At 40.2% G+C, this 20,038-nt stretch overlaps 1 protein-coding gene across 5 annotated transcripts in view; it reads left to right on the forward strand.

Annotated features, from left to right (window-relative positions):
* Nucleotides 1–20,038, forward strand: part of KIAA0232 (KIAA0232 ortholog) — a 59,962-nt gene that overhangs the window by 22,553 nt on the left and 17,371 nt on the right. For all 5 annotated transcript variants that reach the window (XM_064151508.1, XM_064151512.1, XM_064151513.1 and 2 more), the window contains 3 exons: nucleotides 7,127–7,264; nucleotides 18,230–18,296; nucleotides 19,219–19,300. In XM_064151508.1, the coding sequence (XP_064007578.1) occupies nucleotides 7,127–7,264; nucleotides 18,230–18,296; nucleotides 19,219–19,300 (287 nt within the window). The remainder of the gene's footprint in view (nucleotides 1–7,126; nucleotides 7,265–18,229; nucleotides 18,297–19,218; nucleotides 19,301–20,038) is intronic.

Raw genomic sequence — 20,038 nt, forward strand, 5'->3', positions numbered from 1 at the left:
ATAAATAATTTGAAGTCCTTCTGTAATTCAAAATTCAAAGGTGTTCATATCTGCAAGAGGAATAAAGCCTCTCTTGCTCATATGTAAACAAGAAAAGGGAAGAAAGAGCAGATTGATCATGTTTTCAAAACAGTGCGGTATTCTCAAGTTAATATGTCCTTAAAGCTTATTTATTAACAGAAGGTAGCTTAACTTCTGTGAAATCATGGATGAACTAATTTGAAATACTCACAGAGGAAAACTGAGCTGCCCTCTCCCTCCTCCCTGACTGTCTGAGGTCTACGGAACTCACACTGTTGTGTTTAAACTTTGGTAAATAACTTTTTTCTATACATGATAAACTTGGTGAGGAAAACTAGTGAGGGTTGGGGGTGGTGCTGCTTTGGATTCCTCTTCATTTGACAGAGGAAGGTAACTGAAATAGTTTTACTGTAAAGGCATGTGCAGCAGGTTAGGGCCTCTTGGGGTTTTTTTTTTGTCTCAGAGCAAGCTTGAGCTTTCTTGGCACAATGGGTTTTGTCCTTTGAAGGCACCTCTGGATGAGCTTGTGGAGTTTATTTTTATGCTTTCACCTCTCTTTTTTTTCATTTTCCTTTTTTTTGTTTTACTTTTCTCTCTTCCCTCTTTCTTCCTGCATTTGTGGTTTTGTTGAGTTTTAGGGATAGGAAAGGTGGTGGCAGGGATTTGAGCTTGAGAGAAGACTCTCAGGGTTGTTGTATTTGCGGAAGCTACAGGTTTCAGGGTAGTCAGCTTCAGCTGCTGTATTAGTGAAGAAGGACTGTGGTTATCTGAGAAATGTTTCTTTCATAACTGTCTTCTGCCTTTGTGCAGGTCTGAATGATTGTGTTGCCTTTGACACTGTTTGCTATAGCAAAGTCCTGGCCAAGCTGGCAGCCCTTGGCTGGGACAAGGGCACTTTGTGCTGGGTTAAGAGCTGGCTGGAAGGCCAGGCCCAGAGAGTGGTGATGAATGGTTCCACATCCAGTTGACAGCCAGTCACTAGTGGTGTGTCCCAGGGGCATCGGTGCTGGGCCAGTCCTGTTTAATGTCTTCATTGATGATCTGGATGAGGGGATCAAGTCCACCATCAGTAAGTTTGCAGATGACACCAAGGTTGAGCCCAAGTGTTGATCTATTAGAGGGCAGGAGGGCTCTGCAGAGGGACCTGGTCAGGCTGAATAGATGAGCACAGTCCAATGCCATGAGTTTTAACAAAGCCAAGTGCCAGGTTCTGCACTTTGGCCATAACAACCCCATGCAGCACTGCAGGCTGAGGACAGAGTGATTGGAGAGCAGCCAGGCAGAGAGAGACCTGAGGGGACTGGTTGACAGCAGCTGAACATGAGCCAGCAGTGTGTTCAGGTAGCCAAAAATGCCGGTGGTATCCTGGCCTGTATTGGGAATGGTGTGGCCAGCAGGACCAGGGAGGTTGTTCTGCCCCTGTACTCAGCGCTGGTTAGGCCACACCTTGCGTACTGTGTCCATTTCTGGGTGCCTCAGTTTAAGAAAGCTGTTGCTGCTTGAATGAGTCCAAAGAAGGGCACCAAGGCTGGTGAGGGGGCTGGAGCACAGCCCTGTGAGGAGTGGGAGTGGGAGCTGGGTGCTCAGGGGAGACCTTACTGCTTTGCAGCTTGCACAGCTGATTCCCTTTGATTGGAACTTCCTGAAAGGAGATTGTAGCCTAGCAGGGGTTGGTCTCTTCTCCCAGGCACCCAGTCACAGAACAAGAGGACAGACTCAAACTGTACCAGGGCAGGTTTAGCCTGGACATTAGGAAGAAATTCTTCACAGAAGGAGTGATTGGCATTGGAACGGGCTGTGTAGGGCGGTGGTGGAGTTGCCATCCCTGGAGGTGTTTAAGAGGAGACATGGTTTAGTTAATTAGAAGGGTTAGATGATAGGTTGGACTCTGATCCTAGAGGTAGTTTCCAACTTGGTTGATTCTGTGATTCTGTGAAACGTTGTTTCCTTTGTAAACGTGTCTGTTACAGTTTGTCAAGCATACATTGCAGGACATCACGTTTATGTGGGGTCTGCGGTACCTATCCTGTGTACTGTCCTACAGTGCATTAGTACCTTTTTTGACTTTCTGAATAGCATCTGATATGTAGTCACAGCATATCTCTCACAGTCCTAAAAAGAGTAACAATCACTTTTTTTGCTGTTCTGATTTCTAATGTACTCTTACAAAGGCTTACATACTGCAAAGCAGAGATGCAAGCTCAAGTGCCAATCCTAACAGTCAGGATTCATTTGCAAGCACCTCTCTTGTGGTGCTTCGGATTCTGGGGCTAGCTTAGAGATCTCCTTAGTGTTTATGCAGTAGACCATTGAGTGACAGCACACTTAGCATGTGTCTCTAAGAACAGGTGTGCACTGCCTATATTCTCTGAAAGCAGATGATTACAGTGGTCTCTGGTGCTTGCTACACAGCTTTATCTCAAAGTTCAAGAAAACTGCCATAAATGCTGTGGAGCAACTTCTCCAGTCACACCATGTCCCTTTCAGATGTCTGGACTTTAGTGCAGTTTGAGTTCTTGGCTTTCTTTTTTGCCATGTGGTTAAGACATGCAAGTAAAATGATGGCTTTGTAGCTTTATCCTTGCTTTTCTGCTTTAACTTCAATAGGAAAACTCTAAAGGCAGCCTGCGCAACAAACACAGGATTTCAACAGATGCAGCATTTGCATGTTCTCTCGCTCTTGGGAGCGGGTGTGATCAAATTTCATCTGCTTGGTTTCAGCCTAGAGAAACTTCTAATTAGTGAACAAGACCTAGACTGGCTTTTCAAGTTGATAGGATTATAAGCAAGAGTTCATAATTGACAGAAACTTGGATTAAAGGATTTTATACTTTGATTGGTTTTGATAGGTATGAGTTCTTCACTGCATGCAGGTAGCAGATTCATCAGCCCTTGAATGCCCTGAGGACCTTGAAATCATAGCAGTGTGTGATGTGTTTCTGAAACATCAATTGTTCTGTTACAGTCCAGCTGCACGGGACTGTAATGCTCTTGTAACTGGGAAGGAGGTGACTGGAGTGGCTAGGTGGTGCTCTGGCTTCATAAGATAAATTCTTTCTCTGGCAATACTTGGATTTGGAGTAATTATCTTAATATTAAAGGATTTTTTTTCCAGGCCTCCATTCTGTGGTAAAATGGCTTCTGACATGGAGAAAACTTGTGCCAGTCTCTGAACTGTACTCAGCTGCTATTTGTCTGCCGAACCTCTTATTGCATATCTTGTGGCGAATATGAGAAGATGAGCTTGTGTCACTCTTATGTTTTCTTCTGAATTGTCTTGCATATATGTTACCTCATTACAGACTGAGACAGCCTTTGAGGAATGTCTGAGCGGATGCTGGCCCATTATAGTCCTTTCTCATTAATTATAATGAGATGCAATGTCTCTTAAAAATGTTTGCAAAAGCCATTATGTAAAGGTATATATGCATGTGGCTGTGAGCCATCTGTCAGAGTTTTTCCTGAGTCTCAGTTTAAGGAAGTGTTTTTTAAGGGAAGATCACTTGAAGTAGTTATACAGCCTGCTTCTCAAGTAATTTTACTAGTGAAATACATGTGTGATCTGTCATGATTTCCCCCGACTTCTCCATTATGAGCTCTGCCAAGAGGTAGTGAAGCCTTACTTATATGCATATAAATATCTAAAGGGTAGAGGTCATGAGTATGGAGCTGAGCTCTTTTCAGTGGTGGCCAGTGATGGGACAAGGAACAATGGACACAGACTAGAACACAGGAGGTTTCACTTGAACTTCAGGAGAATCTTTACTTTGAGAGTGCTGGAGCTCTGGACCAGGCTGCCCAGAGAGGTTGTGGAGTTTCCTTCTCTGGAGACTTTCAAAACCCACCTGAACACCTTCCTGTGCAACCTGATCTAGGTGTACCTGTGTTATCAGGGACAGTGGACTAGATGATCCCCAGACAGCCCTTCCAGCCCTTGTCATTCTGTGATCATACATTACAACTGGTTTGTGCTCCATTTAAAATGCTCAAAAAAGAGGAATTTTCAAAATACTCTGATTCAGAACTGTTTTAACTGCTTTATTCTTTTCCATAAGAGAATGGAAATTCTTGTCCTAAAGTCTCTTCTATATAATTTAAAATAGAAATGCTGACCATATAAGATAATTAAGGCTGCTCAATACATTATCTGAGAAGTCGATATACATTATGTTTGCTCATCATCTTGATGTCCATCTAATTCAATCTGTAGTACATTTACACAGGGAGAATGTTGGGAAGTCAGTTTCTTTGAAGTTACTTTAACAGAAAATCTGATTTTTTTTCCAATATATTTTTCTGCTGATTTGATTTCTCCATTTGGAGAATTGTTTGATCAGGTTATTAAATCTGATTTCTTTCCTGTGTGTTCTGCTGATACAGCAACGTTTAAGCCTGTTTACTTACCTGAGCAGAAACTGGAACCTTGAGTCATCTCGTGTTTCTGCATCAGGGAACTTGACTCCAGCCTTTATGAAATATGGGTAGTTCTAGCAAGATTCTTCAAGTACAACACCAATTTTCCAATTTCAGTCATATCACAAGGTGTAATTTTTGTTCTCTTACTGATAATAGATTTTATTTCTAACAAATGAAAGGAAGAGCTATCTCTACCAAACCGGCTTTCCTTGTATCCTTCTGCTTTCTCGGTAGTGTGGAGGTGGTGGATTCACTGCTTTAGCATAGTTGAGCAGGAGAAACACTTTAGAAACCTCTTCTTAAAATTTGCACCTGTGTTTTAATTCAGGATTAAATTAAGCACTCCAAGTACTGGATTTCTTGAGGCAGCAAGGAAGCATGCAGAATACAGATACTTCACCACTGTTTCTAGGTGATCTTGCCTTGGCAGGGAGCTTGGTCTCAGTGATTTGTAGAGGTCACTTCCAACCTCTAAGGTTCTGTGATTTGTAGTTCTTAAGGTAATTGTGTAATTTTGTGACTTTCAGCGTCTTTACAATTACAGATCTCTAATATGGAATCGTGTAGTTACTTGGGAGGTAGGTACAGCAGTTCAGGTATTTATCCTTGATTTTTTTCCAGTATCGATGGCCTTGTCTTGATGATATTTATTTGGTAGTCATCCCTTAAAAATTTAAGCAGTGGTAGTCTGCTTTAAATATTAGAATCCTGCAAGCCAAGTTCCCATTTTTCTTCTGTGTGTATGCATGCTCTTTGGGTGGCATTGTTTTTTGAAATACTCAGGGAATGCTCACAGAATGGGGAAAATGAAGAGTGATGGTGGAGCTCTTGCACTGAAACAAGCATTGCCTTGTAGCCTTTAGTTCTATTAAGGATCCGAAGGGAAATGAAGGCTTCTAGTAGCTGAAGAGAACAAAAGTACTCAGTGATTCTTTCCATGTGAAGTAATGAGTTTATTTGCCTTTATGCATATAGAGTGTTCTGTTGAACTGCTCTCCTTCCTGTTTGTCATGGGCTTAATATTTTCCAGTCTAAGAAGTAAACCTACCAATAGACTCCTGACCACCGGAGACAACGGAAAATAAAGTGAGGAAGAAAAGCAAGAGATTAATTTGAACCATTTACCGTTTGGGGGGGGGGGGGGAAACTTTTTTTAAAAATAAATTTATTCATCATATAAGCAGAATTCCACTTATTGCTGAACTACACCTCAAGTTCTGCAAACTTCACTCTCTAGGATATGGCATTGTTTTGTTTCTTTTACCTCTTCTACTGTAAGGTCTTTATTTCCCTTTTCAAAGTCTGATAGATTAGAACACAAGAATTACAAGTAAGGATTTTTCTTCACTGTTCTGTAGTGGTTTATGGGTGTGGTGTTTAAGTGCAGAAAATGCAAGGTCCTCAATAAATTTAAGTGATATCAAATGCATATATAGTGCTGATAAATAGTTGATGTGAGGACTTAAAGCTTCAGCATTTTGAGTGAAATAGCTGTAATCCATCATGTTTGCTAATCTTGTGAAATATGAGGCAATTTTGTCCAGGAAAAATAATCAAAACTGAGTTTCAGAAGGCTTTTTCATGAAAAAGCAAAGTTGTCAGTGTGAAATGTTGACAGCCAGGTGTGACTGAAATCATATGTTCAGAAAGAAATTTTCTGTGTATTGTAGAAAGAGGTAGAAAGGAGGAGAGGGTTCTTCCAGAGCTCTGTCTTCAATCACTGCATCCTACAAGATGCCACATGGTTCCCAGCATCAACAACCAACCTATCTACTCTGCAAGCAGGGATGAGTCTGGTACATGCAGCTCTGTTGTGAGGGCCTGAGAGAGATTTCCATTTATAGCCTGCCTTCCCCTCTCTAAAAACCTGGATGTTCACTGCAAGGATTAATTTTTTGAAAATTGAGAAGTGTTGAAGTTTGTAGGCAAGTGTCAGCTGTCTTTCAAATTATGTGTGGAGAACTGAATTAAATGCTTTTATAAATCTCTGCAAGCATGAGGGTTCTCACTGCTCTGCTGGCAGACCACTAGTGTGTGTAGCTGGTAAAGCTACTCTTGCAGAGCTTGGCTTCAACGCACCAGCACAGAGCAAAAGCTTTGCTGGCATGGATAAAACAAAGCATATTGATGGAGTGGGGCCAGAGAAGGGTAACAAAGCTGGTGAAGGTCTGGAGAAACAGGTCTTATATGAAGAGGGAACTGGGGTTGTTTAGTCTGGAGAAAAGGAGGCTCAGTTCTGGTTCTCTACAACTTCCCGAAAGGAGATTGAAGTGGATGTTGGTCTCTTCTCCCTAGTAATGAGTGACAGGAAAGAGGAACTGGCCTCAGGTTACACCAGGGGAGGTTTAGGTTGGATATTAGAGAAACTTTTCACTGAAAGAGTTCTCAAACACTGGAACATTCATCCATAAGCTGGCCATAAAATTATCTTTATGGATGTGCTCTCCCATTGGAAAATACTGTGATGTCTGAGTCACCTCTGTGTCCTGTGAAAAACATGTGTCTTTCTCTGTATAGTAGTTCAAGATTTTCTATAATCAAACTAATATTTGTTTTGGCAAAAAGTAGTTTTCAATAGATAGGATGAGGTGAATTTGGAATTTTATTTGTAGTTTTGTTCTGCTATAGTACTGAGATATTAATCTACTTTTATTTATAAATAAATGTAATTTCTTTATTTTGATTTTAGGAGAATGACATCTTCCTGGGCTGGGAAAAGGGAGCTTACAAGAAATGGGGAAAGAGTAAGAAAAAGTGCTCTGATCTAACACTAGAGGAAATGAAAAAACAGGCTGCTGTCCAGTGTCTTCGCTCTGCTTCTGATGAAGTAAGTTTGGACTATTTAATAGATCCTTGAGACTTTATGTCATTTTTTGGTGTTATATTTAGCTTGCAATGCGAACATTTCATTTATGGCTTAATGCAGGTTCACCAAGAGTTCTCTGAGAGTTCTTTATTTTTCTTTAGGAAATGATGAAATGTGTGTGTGTATGGCAGCCGAATTTCACAAGATTCTGTACTGTCATGCTTTTCCTTTCTGTAAGACCTCACCTGTTCTTGTCAGTGACAGCTGCAATGCACCAGTTTGTGTTGAAATTACCAGAAAGCTTTGCATAAAGATATTTCTTAAAATTCTAAACTTGCTTTATGTTGTGTGTGAGCAGCAAGGGATGGAATATTTGGGCAGAAAGCTGCCTTGCTTTGTGCACGTGGTGTATGTAATCCAGACTCGCTAAATAAAATGCAGTGTATAGTAGCAAATGTTCACTTGTCAAATTACGGCATTTGAGTGGAAGTGGGTGGAGTTGAGGTACACTGACTGGAGAAGGTGAGGAGAGGTGAAGGCAGCAAGTTCAAGGAAAATATCAGCGGCAGCAGATACTGTGTAGCTTAGTGGAACAGTGGACAAAGGGTGAGGCTGCTGAAGGAAACATTGAAAAACAAAAAAATAATGTGTAGCAGAGGTCACTGAACTCTGCAGGGAGATGTTTCAGGCAGTTTTAAGAACCAGAAACAGTTTGATCTGTTGCTGCTGCAAAAAGAAACTGCACCCCAGCTGTGCAGCCTGATTGTGTTACTGTTCTGTACAGCCTCCTAGTCGCAATTTGTGCTTATGCAAGCACTTGTGTGGTTGTGTGGAGAGCTCAATTGGAAAAGTGAATTAGTTGCATGAGATTAACCTGGTTAGGATGAAGGAAGTGTTAACCCAGAGAGGTTTCCTGGTCAGATTGGTATCACAGACACTTGTACCGGCAAGAGTGCGGAAAGTGTCGCCAAGAGTAATGATGGAAGTGGGGTTGATTTGTGGCTACTCCCACTGCCACCACCTTCAGCAGCATTGCCATTGTATATTGAATTACTGTTTGTGAAGCTGCTTGAGCATTTCTTCAGTTAGTAAGTTGCTAACTGACTAACTGGGTGACTTCTGAACTCCCATTTTCTTGAAATGGTGCAAAATATAATTTTGTTAATTTGCTCTGCTCTTATAGTTACAGAATATTCAGGCCAGCTTTCTGACTACCATAAAAACTTGAAGCCTGCATGAAGAAAGTAATGTTTTCCTTGAGTAGAGGAGTATCCTTGTATACTCAGTTTATTTTTGTATTGTGAAGGGTCTGTTAATAGCCCATGAGCAGTTCTGGAGTTTGCTTGTAGTTTTGCTTGTCATTCTGTGATCCTTTTGCCAAAGTAGGTGGATATAGAAATACCAATACCCTCACACAGATACAGCACACTTCCAGCCTAACCTCTGCTTTCAGCCTTAACAGTGAAGCAAAGCAAGCAAGGTTGAGGTAGCTGCATTATTGAGAGTAACTGAAAGAAGTTTTTGTGTATTTAAACTGAGAAACAATTTAATGAAGACTTCAGAAGTTTGCAGCCTGATCTGTTCTAGGGAGGACAACATGCAGTGGAGGAAAAGGCATTAAGGAAGTTTTCTAACTCTCATTTTGATGTTTAATTATTGCATGTTGAGAAACCAAAGATCCTAAAATTAGGTGATCATTTTAAAAAAGATGTTTGGTGGGACAAGGAAGTAATAAAGTAGACTAGGTGAAAACTGACTGGAGAACAGTAAATGCTGTTTTGTCAGTCTTGTATTTAATAGTTGAAATACTTTGAAATCTGGTGGATTTTCGTTTACACAGCACTCATTCTTAGGAAGTAGCTTGATTTTGCTTGAATTCATTTTTTTTTGGTCTCTTTGGTATGAGTAATGCTGTAAAAGTCTAATCTGACAGTGCTCTGCTCTGCATCACAATGTTTTCAAGTGATGTGGACTCTACTTTTGTGAGAGGAGGCCTGATTTTAATAAATACTAGATGGTATATGTAAGACAGAAAATTGTTAACATTATGACGACAGTATTTTTCGTGTACAAGCATTTTGGTGTCTCAAATTGTTCATATTCATGTGAATCTTTGGCTGCAGATACTTTTGATGCAGTCAGAAGCAGAGGAAATGTAAATACCTTGCAACTTGCCAGAAAATGAAGACTGAATGATGGTGAGAAGAACTTTTAAGACAAGTACTTTAATGTAGCAATCAATTGCTATTCTTACTGCAGTTATGAAGTTTATTTTTTTCCAACACAGTTGAACGAAGTATAATTAGCAGTTAAAGACTTAACTGAAGACTGGGTCAAACTTTTAAAAGCTTGTTAGTATTGACTTTGAGTAAAGAGTTTATCTTAATTCTTATCCTGTTGAATTGTAGAAGTGTTGGTTTGCAATTAACTGTCAAAGTAGGGGTATCTATCTTACTGAAATGCTGGGTAAAAAGAAATAAACCTATAACTCTTTAGGACTGGGGAGTGCTTATGCAAAAATCCTTTGGGGAAAGTAGGAAGTTTTATCCTGGAGTTACTACTTCTAATTCTAAGTAAAACCAGCTGGTTCTGTCAGCATTGATTTCTTTTTTTCTAATGTTTGTTATTGTTTTAATTCCTATCTAATACACCTGAAACTGAAGAGGTCAATTTCTTTCTGAGATTGTTTTACTCTCAATTCCTTAATTGAATAAGGAAGGGCAGGTCTCGCCAACATTTTATGATCAGGTTACCTGGCTGGTGAATGTGGGGATGTAGTCTACCTGGACTTCAGCAAAGCCTTTGACACTGTCTGCCACAAGAAGCTCCTAGCCAAGCTGGCAGCTCATGGTTTGGACAGATTCACTCTGTGCTGGGTCAAGAACTGGCTGGATGTCAGAGCCCAGAGAGTAGTGGTGAATGCTGCCACATGCAATTGGCAGCTGTCACTAGTGATATTCCCCAAGGATCAGTGCTGGGCCCAGTCCTGTTCAATATCTTTATTTGTGATCTGGATGAGGGGATTGAGTCCAGCATCAGTAAGTTTGCAGATGACACCAAGCTAGGAGCAGGTGTTGATCTGTTGGAGGGTAGGAGAGCCCTGCAGAGGGACCTAGACATGCTGGATAGGTGGGCAGAGGCCAATGGGATGAGGTTTAATAAGGCCATGTGCAGGGTTCTGCACTTTGGCCACCACAACCCCAAGCAGCACTACAGGCTGAGGACAGAGTGGCTGGAAAGCAGCCAGGAGGAAAGGGACCTGGGGGTACTGCTGGATAGTAGGCTGAAGATGAGCCAGCAGTGTGCCAAGGTGGCCAAGAGAGCCAATGGCATCCTGGCCTGCATTAGGAACAATGTGGCCAGTAGGGCAAGGGAGGTTATTCTTCCCCTGTACTCAACACTGGTCAGACCACACCTTGAGTGCTGTGTCCTGTTATGGGCTCCTCAATTCAAGAGAGATGTTGAGGTACTGGAAGGTGTCTAGAGAAGAGCGATGGAGCTGGTGAGGGGGCTGGAACACAAACCCTATGAGGAGAGGCTGAGGGAGCTGGGGGTGTGCAGCCTGCAGAAGAGGAGGCTCAGGGCAGACCTCATTGCTGTCTACAACGACCTGAAGGGAGGTTGTAGCCAGGTGAGGTTGGTCTCTTCTGCCAGACAAGCAGCAACAGAAGAAGAGGACACAGTCTCAAGTTGTGCCAAGGGAAGTCTAGGCTGGATGTTAGGAGGAAGTTCTTCACAGAGAGAGTGATTTGCCATTGGAATGGGCTGCCCAGGGAGGTGGTGGAGTCCCCGTCCCTGTGGGTGTTGAAGCAAAGCCTGGCTGAGGCACTTAGTGCCATGGTCTGGTTGACTGGCTAGGGCTGGGTGCTAGGTTGGACTGGATGATCTTGGAGGTCTCTTCCAACCTGGTTGATTCTATGATAATGAAACTTGTCAGTAAGGAGACAGAAAGCAGAATCTTTGCAACTCATAGTTCAGTAAAAAAAGTAAGAGTTGAGAAATACCTGAGGTGTATTTTTTTGCAGGTTGTGGGTACTGTCTGAACAAGACTGACATTGGAGGTTACTTGTTGAGACTTTTCAGTAGGTGTATTTCCTAGTAGTAATATTGACATTAATGATGTGGCTTGTTCACTGGTCATAAATTCAAGCTTAATTACCTTTTAATTGACCAATTTTCTGCTAAAATTCTGCTCAATAGTGTGAGCAGATCTTTCATCTGTGTTACTGCAGTTTCTGTACAATACAGTTGCTTCACGTGTGATTTTTCACCCCAAGATGGTGCCAGAGTTTCAGTTAAAGCACTTAGTGCATCTTTATTCTGCTGAACTGTGAGGACATTTTTAGAGTGAACAAAGGAGACTAAAAGATACTTCCTATGTATTTTGCTTTCTGCACTAATATTCCCATATCTCCCAGGCTCTTTCCTCTTCTGTCTGTAGAGCACATGTCCTAGAAGGGCTCAGGCAATGTGGTCCAATTTGTGTTGGTTTCAAAGGTTTTCCGTTTCCCCATTCATGTACTAAGAAGTTAGCTACATGGTATTATATTTGGCAAACTACATTTGCCTGCGTTTTATAACTTCAAATACTATATAGAGAATTGAAGTGACATTGCCTTGCCATGGTAACCATCACAGAATAATATAATGGCAATAAATCAGTTCCTTTTTGCCTTATGGCTTTGGTAGTTAAATCAATATTTATAGTACTGTGTCTCATTTGTCAGGCTACTGCAGCTGGTAGCCTGAGTGTAATAGTAAGTTTAATTTAAGCTGACAAAAAGTTTAATAATTCCAATTTTTGAAGGAGTTTCCTTGACCTAGAAAAAAAGTATGTATCAAACTGGAGAAGTTCTTTGTGAGACCTTAGTCCACACAGAATTTGCTTTGTAACATTTGGGGGAGAGCACTTCTAAGTTTACATCAAGCTAGCAAAAGTGAATTGATATTGAAGTATTTCCCGTAGAATAATGTGGTCTTGGAGGCTGAAAGTAGATGTTTGGTGTAATTGAAAGTTATTTCTCCTTGTGTGTGCTCCCAGTGATAATGAGGGAGAAATTGGAGTAAGGCAATTCTCTCACCACCAGTTTCTCTAAGACTGAGACAAACAAAAAGAAATGTCTGGGAGGGAGAAGGCAGTACAGTCTTGTAGGTACACAAGCACGGGCATGGAAATGGCAGAGAAATTGGTTACAGAGCTCTCCTGAACAATGCCTGGTGTTTCAGCACAGAACAATGTCACTAGATCATAGTTTTCCTTAATGTAGAACAGTCTTTCACCCAAAATTTGCATTGGTATCTGTTATGAAATCTTACCCTTTGCACAATCAAACCTTAATGACTATGGCAGAATACCCGCTGAGGAAATTTCAAGTGTCCTTTCTGCATTTCACCTGATGCAGAAAATAACATTTGCATAATTGGTGGGAGCACTTTGAAAAGTTTCTGCTGTTTCATTGGCAACATAGATAACATTCCAGCATCTGGAAGCTGAAGTACCCTGATTACCTGAAATCTCACAGCAGCACTGCTTACAAGGTCAGTAAGCCTCCTTTGACTTTGAAGTCAGCATATTTGTTTATAAGACATGAATAATAATAAAAAAGACCAGTGTCTAGAGAGAGATTAGCCCTTTTTTTAGAGAATAACTTTTTATCATCATGTAGCCTGCTATGGGAGGGAGCTACAAGCATTAAGTTTTAAATAACAAAAGTCAGATAGCTGCTCTAGTAACCTACATTTAGGGGTATCATATTCATTTTAAGTTAATTCAAACTGGTAGTTGACCTCTTATCTAGAATTAGTAAATGTGCTATTATCTCTCTATAAGAATGTGCAGTAGGAAGTGGTAAATTACAGCTCTGACATCTGAGCCTGATCTTAGATATGTGATTTGCCTTTCCTAATACTGTTTTAATACAGAAGACAGGACTGGGAGAATTTCAAGAAAATTTTCTTATCTCCTTGTGTGTGGGGCCTGTTGTTCTTGTATTGCTGGAAATTGCTTGGATTTTTGTGGTGTTAGCTCAGTTTGTTTGCTTGGAAATGATATTCTAAGGTCACACATTATTGAAGATTACTTTAGTCAAGTATTCATGAGCCTCAAACAAGAAGTTATTAGGGTTTTTTTTTTCTGACTGCTTCAAAGTATGTGTTGTAAATCATTATATATTCAAGTGAAAAGATAAAGGTTTCATTGTATTTTCACTACTGAAGGTTCAAAAAGGTGTTGTACAAATATACTCTTAAATGTTTGTTTGTGTTACCCATGCATTATTCTAGGGGAGAATCCCACAATGCAAACTGGACCCTTGCTTTATTCCTTTGAGCTGCTGTTTTGGTGTATTTATTGGTTTAGTTATTTATACAGCAGTGATCTTGGGATTGGGGTTTGGGTTTTGTCGGTTTGTTGGGGTATTTTTACTTGTTTTTTAGTCTTTCTGTTGAGCACCTCTTTTGGAGGTACTTACAATCATGGAAATTATACTATATCAGAATGTTAAAAAATGAAAACCTAGACTATTATCTAGCTATCATCATACTACAAAATATAGAAATGGCTGCAGTGAATCACATTTTGTGCTTTATTCAGTTCACATGGCTTAACAGCTGATTCATAAAGAAGAGCTACCTAATCCTGCTCTTGGTGACAGGCAGTGGGCCAAGAAAACAGTCTGACTACACTCCAGTCAGAGTTCCATCTTTGTCTGGAAACTCTATGACCTGTGCAGAAATTGTGGCTTTTGCACATGGCATGTCCTTTGCATGGCCTTTTTGGGTGGAAGTATGAGATCCATAACTAGACAACTTTACTGGGTCACAGGAAGGGGGAAAAGCTCAGTGGAAACATGAAATTTTGCTGAAAAACTCTCCTCAGTTCAGCAACTATGTGAAATAATAGTGGGGCATGAACATATGTAAAAAAACTTAGTCTCCTGGATGGTGACTTGCTTGTTTGTAACAATCAGAAGTAACCTCCCAGATAAGAGTGTCATCAAGACCTGAAATGATTCATCAAGAGTCTGAGAGGAGCTAATGTTTCACAGCTTTTTAGTGAAAATTCTCAGAACGTAGAAACTGAATTTGAATTTGGTGTACAAAATAGCTTTTTTTTTTTTAACATGGTTCACAAACTGAATATTTTATATGTATAAAAATATTTCAGAAGTAAATAGACTTGTAGATTTAATGTGTTCGGGAACATTTTCTGCAGCTCTACAAAGGTGTGAATGTATGTGCAAAAGCTCCTGGGTTGATTTAAGATAATGAGTTACCATTTGACATCTCTGTCTGCTCTACTTTCAAAGTAGAGTGTGTTAAGAAGATCTTTGATCTGAAATTCAGCATTACCACTGTCCAAGTGTAAGATCTTGCTCCACTCTGAGACCCCACCTGGAGCACTGCATCCAGCTCTGGAGCTTTTGAAACAAAATAGGCATTGAAATGTTGGAGCAAGTCCTGAGGAGGGCTGTGAAAGTGATTGGAGGACTGGAGCCCCTCCTGTGAGACAGCCTGAGAGAATTTTTCAGCCTGGAGAAAAGAAGGCTTTGGGGACACCTTAGAGTAGCCTTCCAGGATTTAAAGGGAACCTACAGGAAAGCTGGAGAAGGACTTTTAACAAGGGTGTGGAGTGATAAAACAACAGGTAAAAGCTTGAACTGAAAGAATGTATATGTAGATTAGATGTAAGGGACAAATTATTCAATGTGAGGTGATAGGGCACTGGAACAGGTTGCCCAGAGAAATTGTGGACGGCGCCTTGCTGGAAGTGTTCAAAGCCAGGCTAGATGGGACTTTGAGTAACCTGATCTAGTAGATTGCCTGTCGCAGTGAGGTTGTAATGAGATGATCTTTGATGTCCCTTCCAACCCAAACCATTCTATGATTACATATCTAGATATAGGTATATAATTTCCTGTGTGGAAAAAACAAAACAAAGCAAGCAAAGAGACAAATAAAAAGAACAACAGCAACAAAACCCCCACACAAATCCTTCCCCAAAATCCCAAATGAACAAACAAAAAACTCCAAACCAAAATGAAACAAAACCCCACTAAATCAACAAAATTTTTTGCAGAGACATTTGAAAGTGTGGGAGCTTTTACTGCTTGCTTGCTTGGGCTTTTTTGTAATGTGGGATTTTTAATTACTCACATTCCCTGTTATGGAGAACTACATTTATTTGGCTCTGAATGGAGACATATTGGTCAGTAAGGAGAACAGTGGGTAGTAGAGTCTTGTAACTTCAGCACCAAGATGGGCTGTTCTTGTTCCTGCTGGATGAGTTCAGAAGCTTAATTTATCTGTAAGCATGGTTGCTCCTATGCCAGTAATATAACACCTCTCCTTTATGTAATCCTTCCCTTGCTTTAGCCAGCTGATGAAAAGTCAAAAACCAGCTTTTGATGGAACTGGATGTAAGTTAAAGCAGGAGAAGGAAATGGAAATACACTGGAAACAGCATAAAATTTGTTTGGTGTGGAGAAAGTTTTGTTATGTAAAATGAAAAATACGGATTAAAAAATGTGCTGCCCATTGTAGTTTGAATGAGAGAAAAGGGTTAGTAGAATTCTGGGTCAGTCGTTCAAGTGTTCTTAAGGACAGCTGTGACTTGGAAGCCTTTTATGTTGGAATGACCAAAGAGATCATAATTTAGCACTTCCATGTTGAAAAATGCTGTTAAGATACTTCAGTATTGTACAGTTTGGGAACTATCTTTGAATTTGAACATAAGCAGAGCAGGCAGATCACTGAACTGATTGTGTCCTGCTGAACCAAGCCAGTGCCTGCAGTATCTTTCTGGCTGTTGGGCTGCTGCATTAACTTAAATGATGGAAAAAATACAGCAAGTAAATCTTGGAGACTAGTGCTGGCATATAAGGAGTAATTGCTGAGGCTTTCAGCACACTACAGCTGCAGCTCATTTTTTGTTACGGCAGCAAGAGGTTGAGCAAGTGGTCTCTGGAGACTTGGTATTCTGCACAGTGGCTTCCCCCCCTTAAAGCCGGCACTGGCCACATCAGTGTGCTATGCAGGACAGCGTGCAGCCTGTCAGCTGACTCAAGTATTAGTTTCATGGTACAGGAGGAAATTAAGCGTTTGCTTCCAAAAGTTTTCCTCTCTTCAGTGTCATGGTGAGCATACTGTTGCTGTTTTGGGGGATTTGGGGGTGCTTTTTGGACCCGGTGTTACAATTAAGTTAAGGGAGCAAATCTGTCTTCCTAATATTTAAGTGTTTGCTACAGGTGTCCTGATAAGACATTTGGAGAGCTAAGCAAAGCCAAGGCCAGCTCCTCCTCTGTTGGCCTTTTGGGGGGGGGGAGGGGGGTAGAGGGGGGAGCTAGGAGTGGTATAGCCATAAAGTGAGGATTGTTACAACTCCAGAGGTTTGTATATCTGTGCTATGTGGTTCTTTCTAAACAATTTAATTTATGATGATAAATTTACTGGTTTAGAAGATACCTTCTAAAGTTTAATACTGCTAAGTCATCCTCGGTTAAGTATGTGGCATAAAGGTTTATATTTAGCACTTCAGTGCAGCAATGCAGTTAGGAATAGAAAATTGCTTTCTCACTTGACTGCAAATAATTAAAATCTAGAAGTTAGCATAGAAGTCATTGCTTCAGTGTGTGATTTTTTTCCCCCTTTTCCAACTGCATGCTTCTGGCAGAATTAAAGAAGCTGGTTTCACTGTATAAAATTAGCATCCCTTTTTTCAAAATGTCTTCTCATACTTCAGCAGTATATATTTACATTTCTCAACAGTTTCTATCCAGTAATCAGGAGAATTAGACTCTTAGATCTTGGCAAAATGAAAGCTCTATAGAGGTGACACAGCAAATCAAATGCTTTTGTATGCGTTCTGTAACTTGATACTTGACCTGCATTAGCTTTGGAGACCATGTGTGTTCCATGGTGCACACAGCATCGCATCAAATTCAGAAGGTGACATGATACTGTAGGTTTGTGTTGAGTCTTGGAGTCTCCAAGCATGATGTTGAAACTGCACATGAGAGAGAAGAAGCTGCACAGTTCCCAGCTGTATGGTAGTGTGCAAGCACTTCTTGCATATTGCCCACTTGCTCTGGATTGCTGCCTTTTGCTGTGATTCCAGCCTCATGTTTGTAGTTGTGCAAAGTGTCCTCTCCAAAGGTGATCCCTGAACATCAAAATAATGAGCACAGTACCCACCTCACCTAGTTTGCCTTCCAAAGAGAGAGGCTCTAGATTGTGACAGACATGCAGCTTTTATTCCATTAGAGCAGTGTGAGGTTTTTCCCCTGTGAGGCAGTTGGTAGTATGTTGTCCCACTTCGAGTCAGTCTTCCAGAACTTGAAAGATTTATGCGGGGGAGTAAAGGAAAGGAGAAGCTCATAATGAAGATAAACAAAGTATTTATATTTCCTCTCTGCTCTCCTGAGTGAACAACACAAGTTTAAAAAGGAAAAAAGCTGGGCATTGTAAACTATGGGATATGTTTTGCGTGGAATTATACCTCCTACATGTATGTCTTCATGCTGTTCTCCGTCTCACCTTCACTCTTGATTTCTCTGTATCCTTTTCAACAGTCTCATTCTCACAGGTATAAATCGTCCAACCAAAAGGGGCAGGATTAGCATTTTTAAAATGCATCTTAGTTATCAGTCATTTCTTGAACTTTTGTCCTAAGACTCTGATCTAAATCCTAAGTGATAAAGTGCAGTAAACATAATGATGCAGAGTGTGCAAAACCTTGGACCTAACGGGACAGTATAACTTGTAGTGCAAAACCTGTGTGAATGTATCTGCATTTGGTGCAATCCTTTTGACCTCTAATGTATTTATAGGAATGGATTTAGAATTAGTAATAATTCTTGTTGTGCCTTTTTTTTTAAAAGGCAGAAAGAAAAATCCATATATGCTAAGATATGTTTACTGTAACGATGTCTTCCTCTCAGATGAATATTCTTTTTAGTAAGTTTTCTATTTTCTCTTTTTGTCATGCAGAGCTCTGGAATTGAAACGTTAGTGGAGGAGCTCTGCTCCAAACTGAAAGACCTTCAGAGTAAGCAAGGTGAGAAAAAGCCTTGAAATTTCTGAGGCCATACATTGTCTGTGTTACATTCTCATATGGTGGGGTGGGGGAGCGAGCTTCTCATTCAGTAGCTTTTAGTAGAGGCCATGGAATTCACAAATACATTAGAACCATTTCATTCAAATGCTTTAATCAAGCAGTACTTACAGGAATGTTTCTTCAGCACACAGCACTTACAGTAGTATTAATATGCTTGTCATTCAGTATAAATAGCTGTAAATAAGGGAGAAATATTTACTTGCTTACAGCATGATTTTAGCTGTTTCCATTTTCTGGTTTTGTCTTTAAACGTTAATTGCAGTCAGCCCTTAGTAATTGAAGTGCTGTGCTGTGACACTTATTTATTCAGTCAGGGTGCCGTTGGCCATTTATTTGGGGAAGGAAAGATAAAAGCAGTGTGTATCTTGCAGCATTGTTTTGTTATTTTACAGATTTTAATATCTCCTACACAAGAAATACTACTGCAAGCCAAAGCATAGCAACTACTGTAGGGATGTTCCCTATAATGACACATGAGAAGTTAGATGCAAAGATTCCTAAAAATACTTGGTTCAATAGTTGATTAAAAAAAAAAAATCTTGTTTTCTATGAAGCACTGCAAGGAGGAGATGAGGCATTCTCCTAGGGGAGGCTTTGCTAGCCTTGCAGCTGCATGCAGCTGCTAGATGGATATGTTTGGAATTTACAGTTATCTTGATTAGTCCCAAGATATGGATCCCAAAATATGGATCTTGGGTGGTAACCTGTAACTTCCTTATATAGTAACCAGAGTATAAACTGTGATGCTGTTTACAGTGTTTTATGGAAAGTAACTACTACTGGATGGTGCTTTTTGTTAAGCTGTTATACACTGGCTTTTTGAATTTTTCTGTTAAGCATTTGGAATTTTCTTCCAAAACAGAGGAGAAGATTCACAAAAAGTTAGAAGGCTCTTTGTCTCCTGAGACTGATTTATCTCCCACAGCAAAGGATCAAGTAGAAATGTATGCATTTATTATTATTATTATTATTATTATTGTTGTTGTTGATGTTGTTATCTGAGATGCTTTTCCTTTTCTTCTTTTACTCTCCTATATTTTAACACAGTGAAGTTAACTTAGTAGGGAATCAGGAGTTCTGTGGATATTAGGAAATACATTTTTTTCTGCTATCTTCTTTCATTAATCTTATACATTTAAATATAAGTATTTGGTACTGTGGGCTAGTTTAATTTCTGGCAAAATTGTAGGTTTCTTTTGATTATATACAGATCTCAAACCATACTGTATTGTAGTTTCCTTAAGACCAAGCTAACTAGATTAATCAAAAGCCTTTGAAACAACATTAATTGACATGTTAGACTTGCTGGAGAGAATCTGTTTCATGGGTTCAGGACTCTTTGTATTCTGATGCAGAATGGGAAAGAAACTTAACAACCTTTAAAGTCTTCATAACCAAAGTGGTCTGCTAGTTGCCAAGTACCCAAGTCCAGTGTAACTGAAGTACCCAGGAATTTGATCATTTACTTCTCTTGGATATATGCCTGCTGCTGTGTCTGTTAGTAACAACCATTGGTAGCAGCAGTCTAGTTGATAATTCCTCAGGGAACTGATTGTGCTAATGTAGCTTGACCTACGTCCAAATGGTTGCTAGCAGGTTTTCACTGAAATAGATGTGATTCACTGTAACCCAAACCTATATTAATGAAAACACTTCTAAAGCTTGCCTTAATCTGTCATGTG

This window comes from Pogoniulus pusillus, chromosome 11 (assembly GCF_015220805.1).
Source record: "Pogoniulus pusillus isolate bPogPus1 chromosome 11, bPogPus1.pri, whole genome shotgun sequence".
In the NCBI taxonomy this organism is placed as follows: domain Eukaryota; kingdom Metazoa; phylum Chordata; class Aves; order Piciformes; family Lybiidae; genus Pogoniulus; species Pogoniulus pusillus.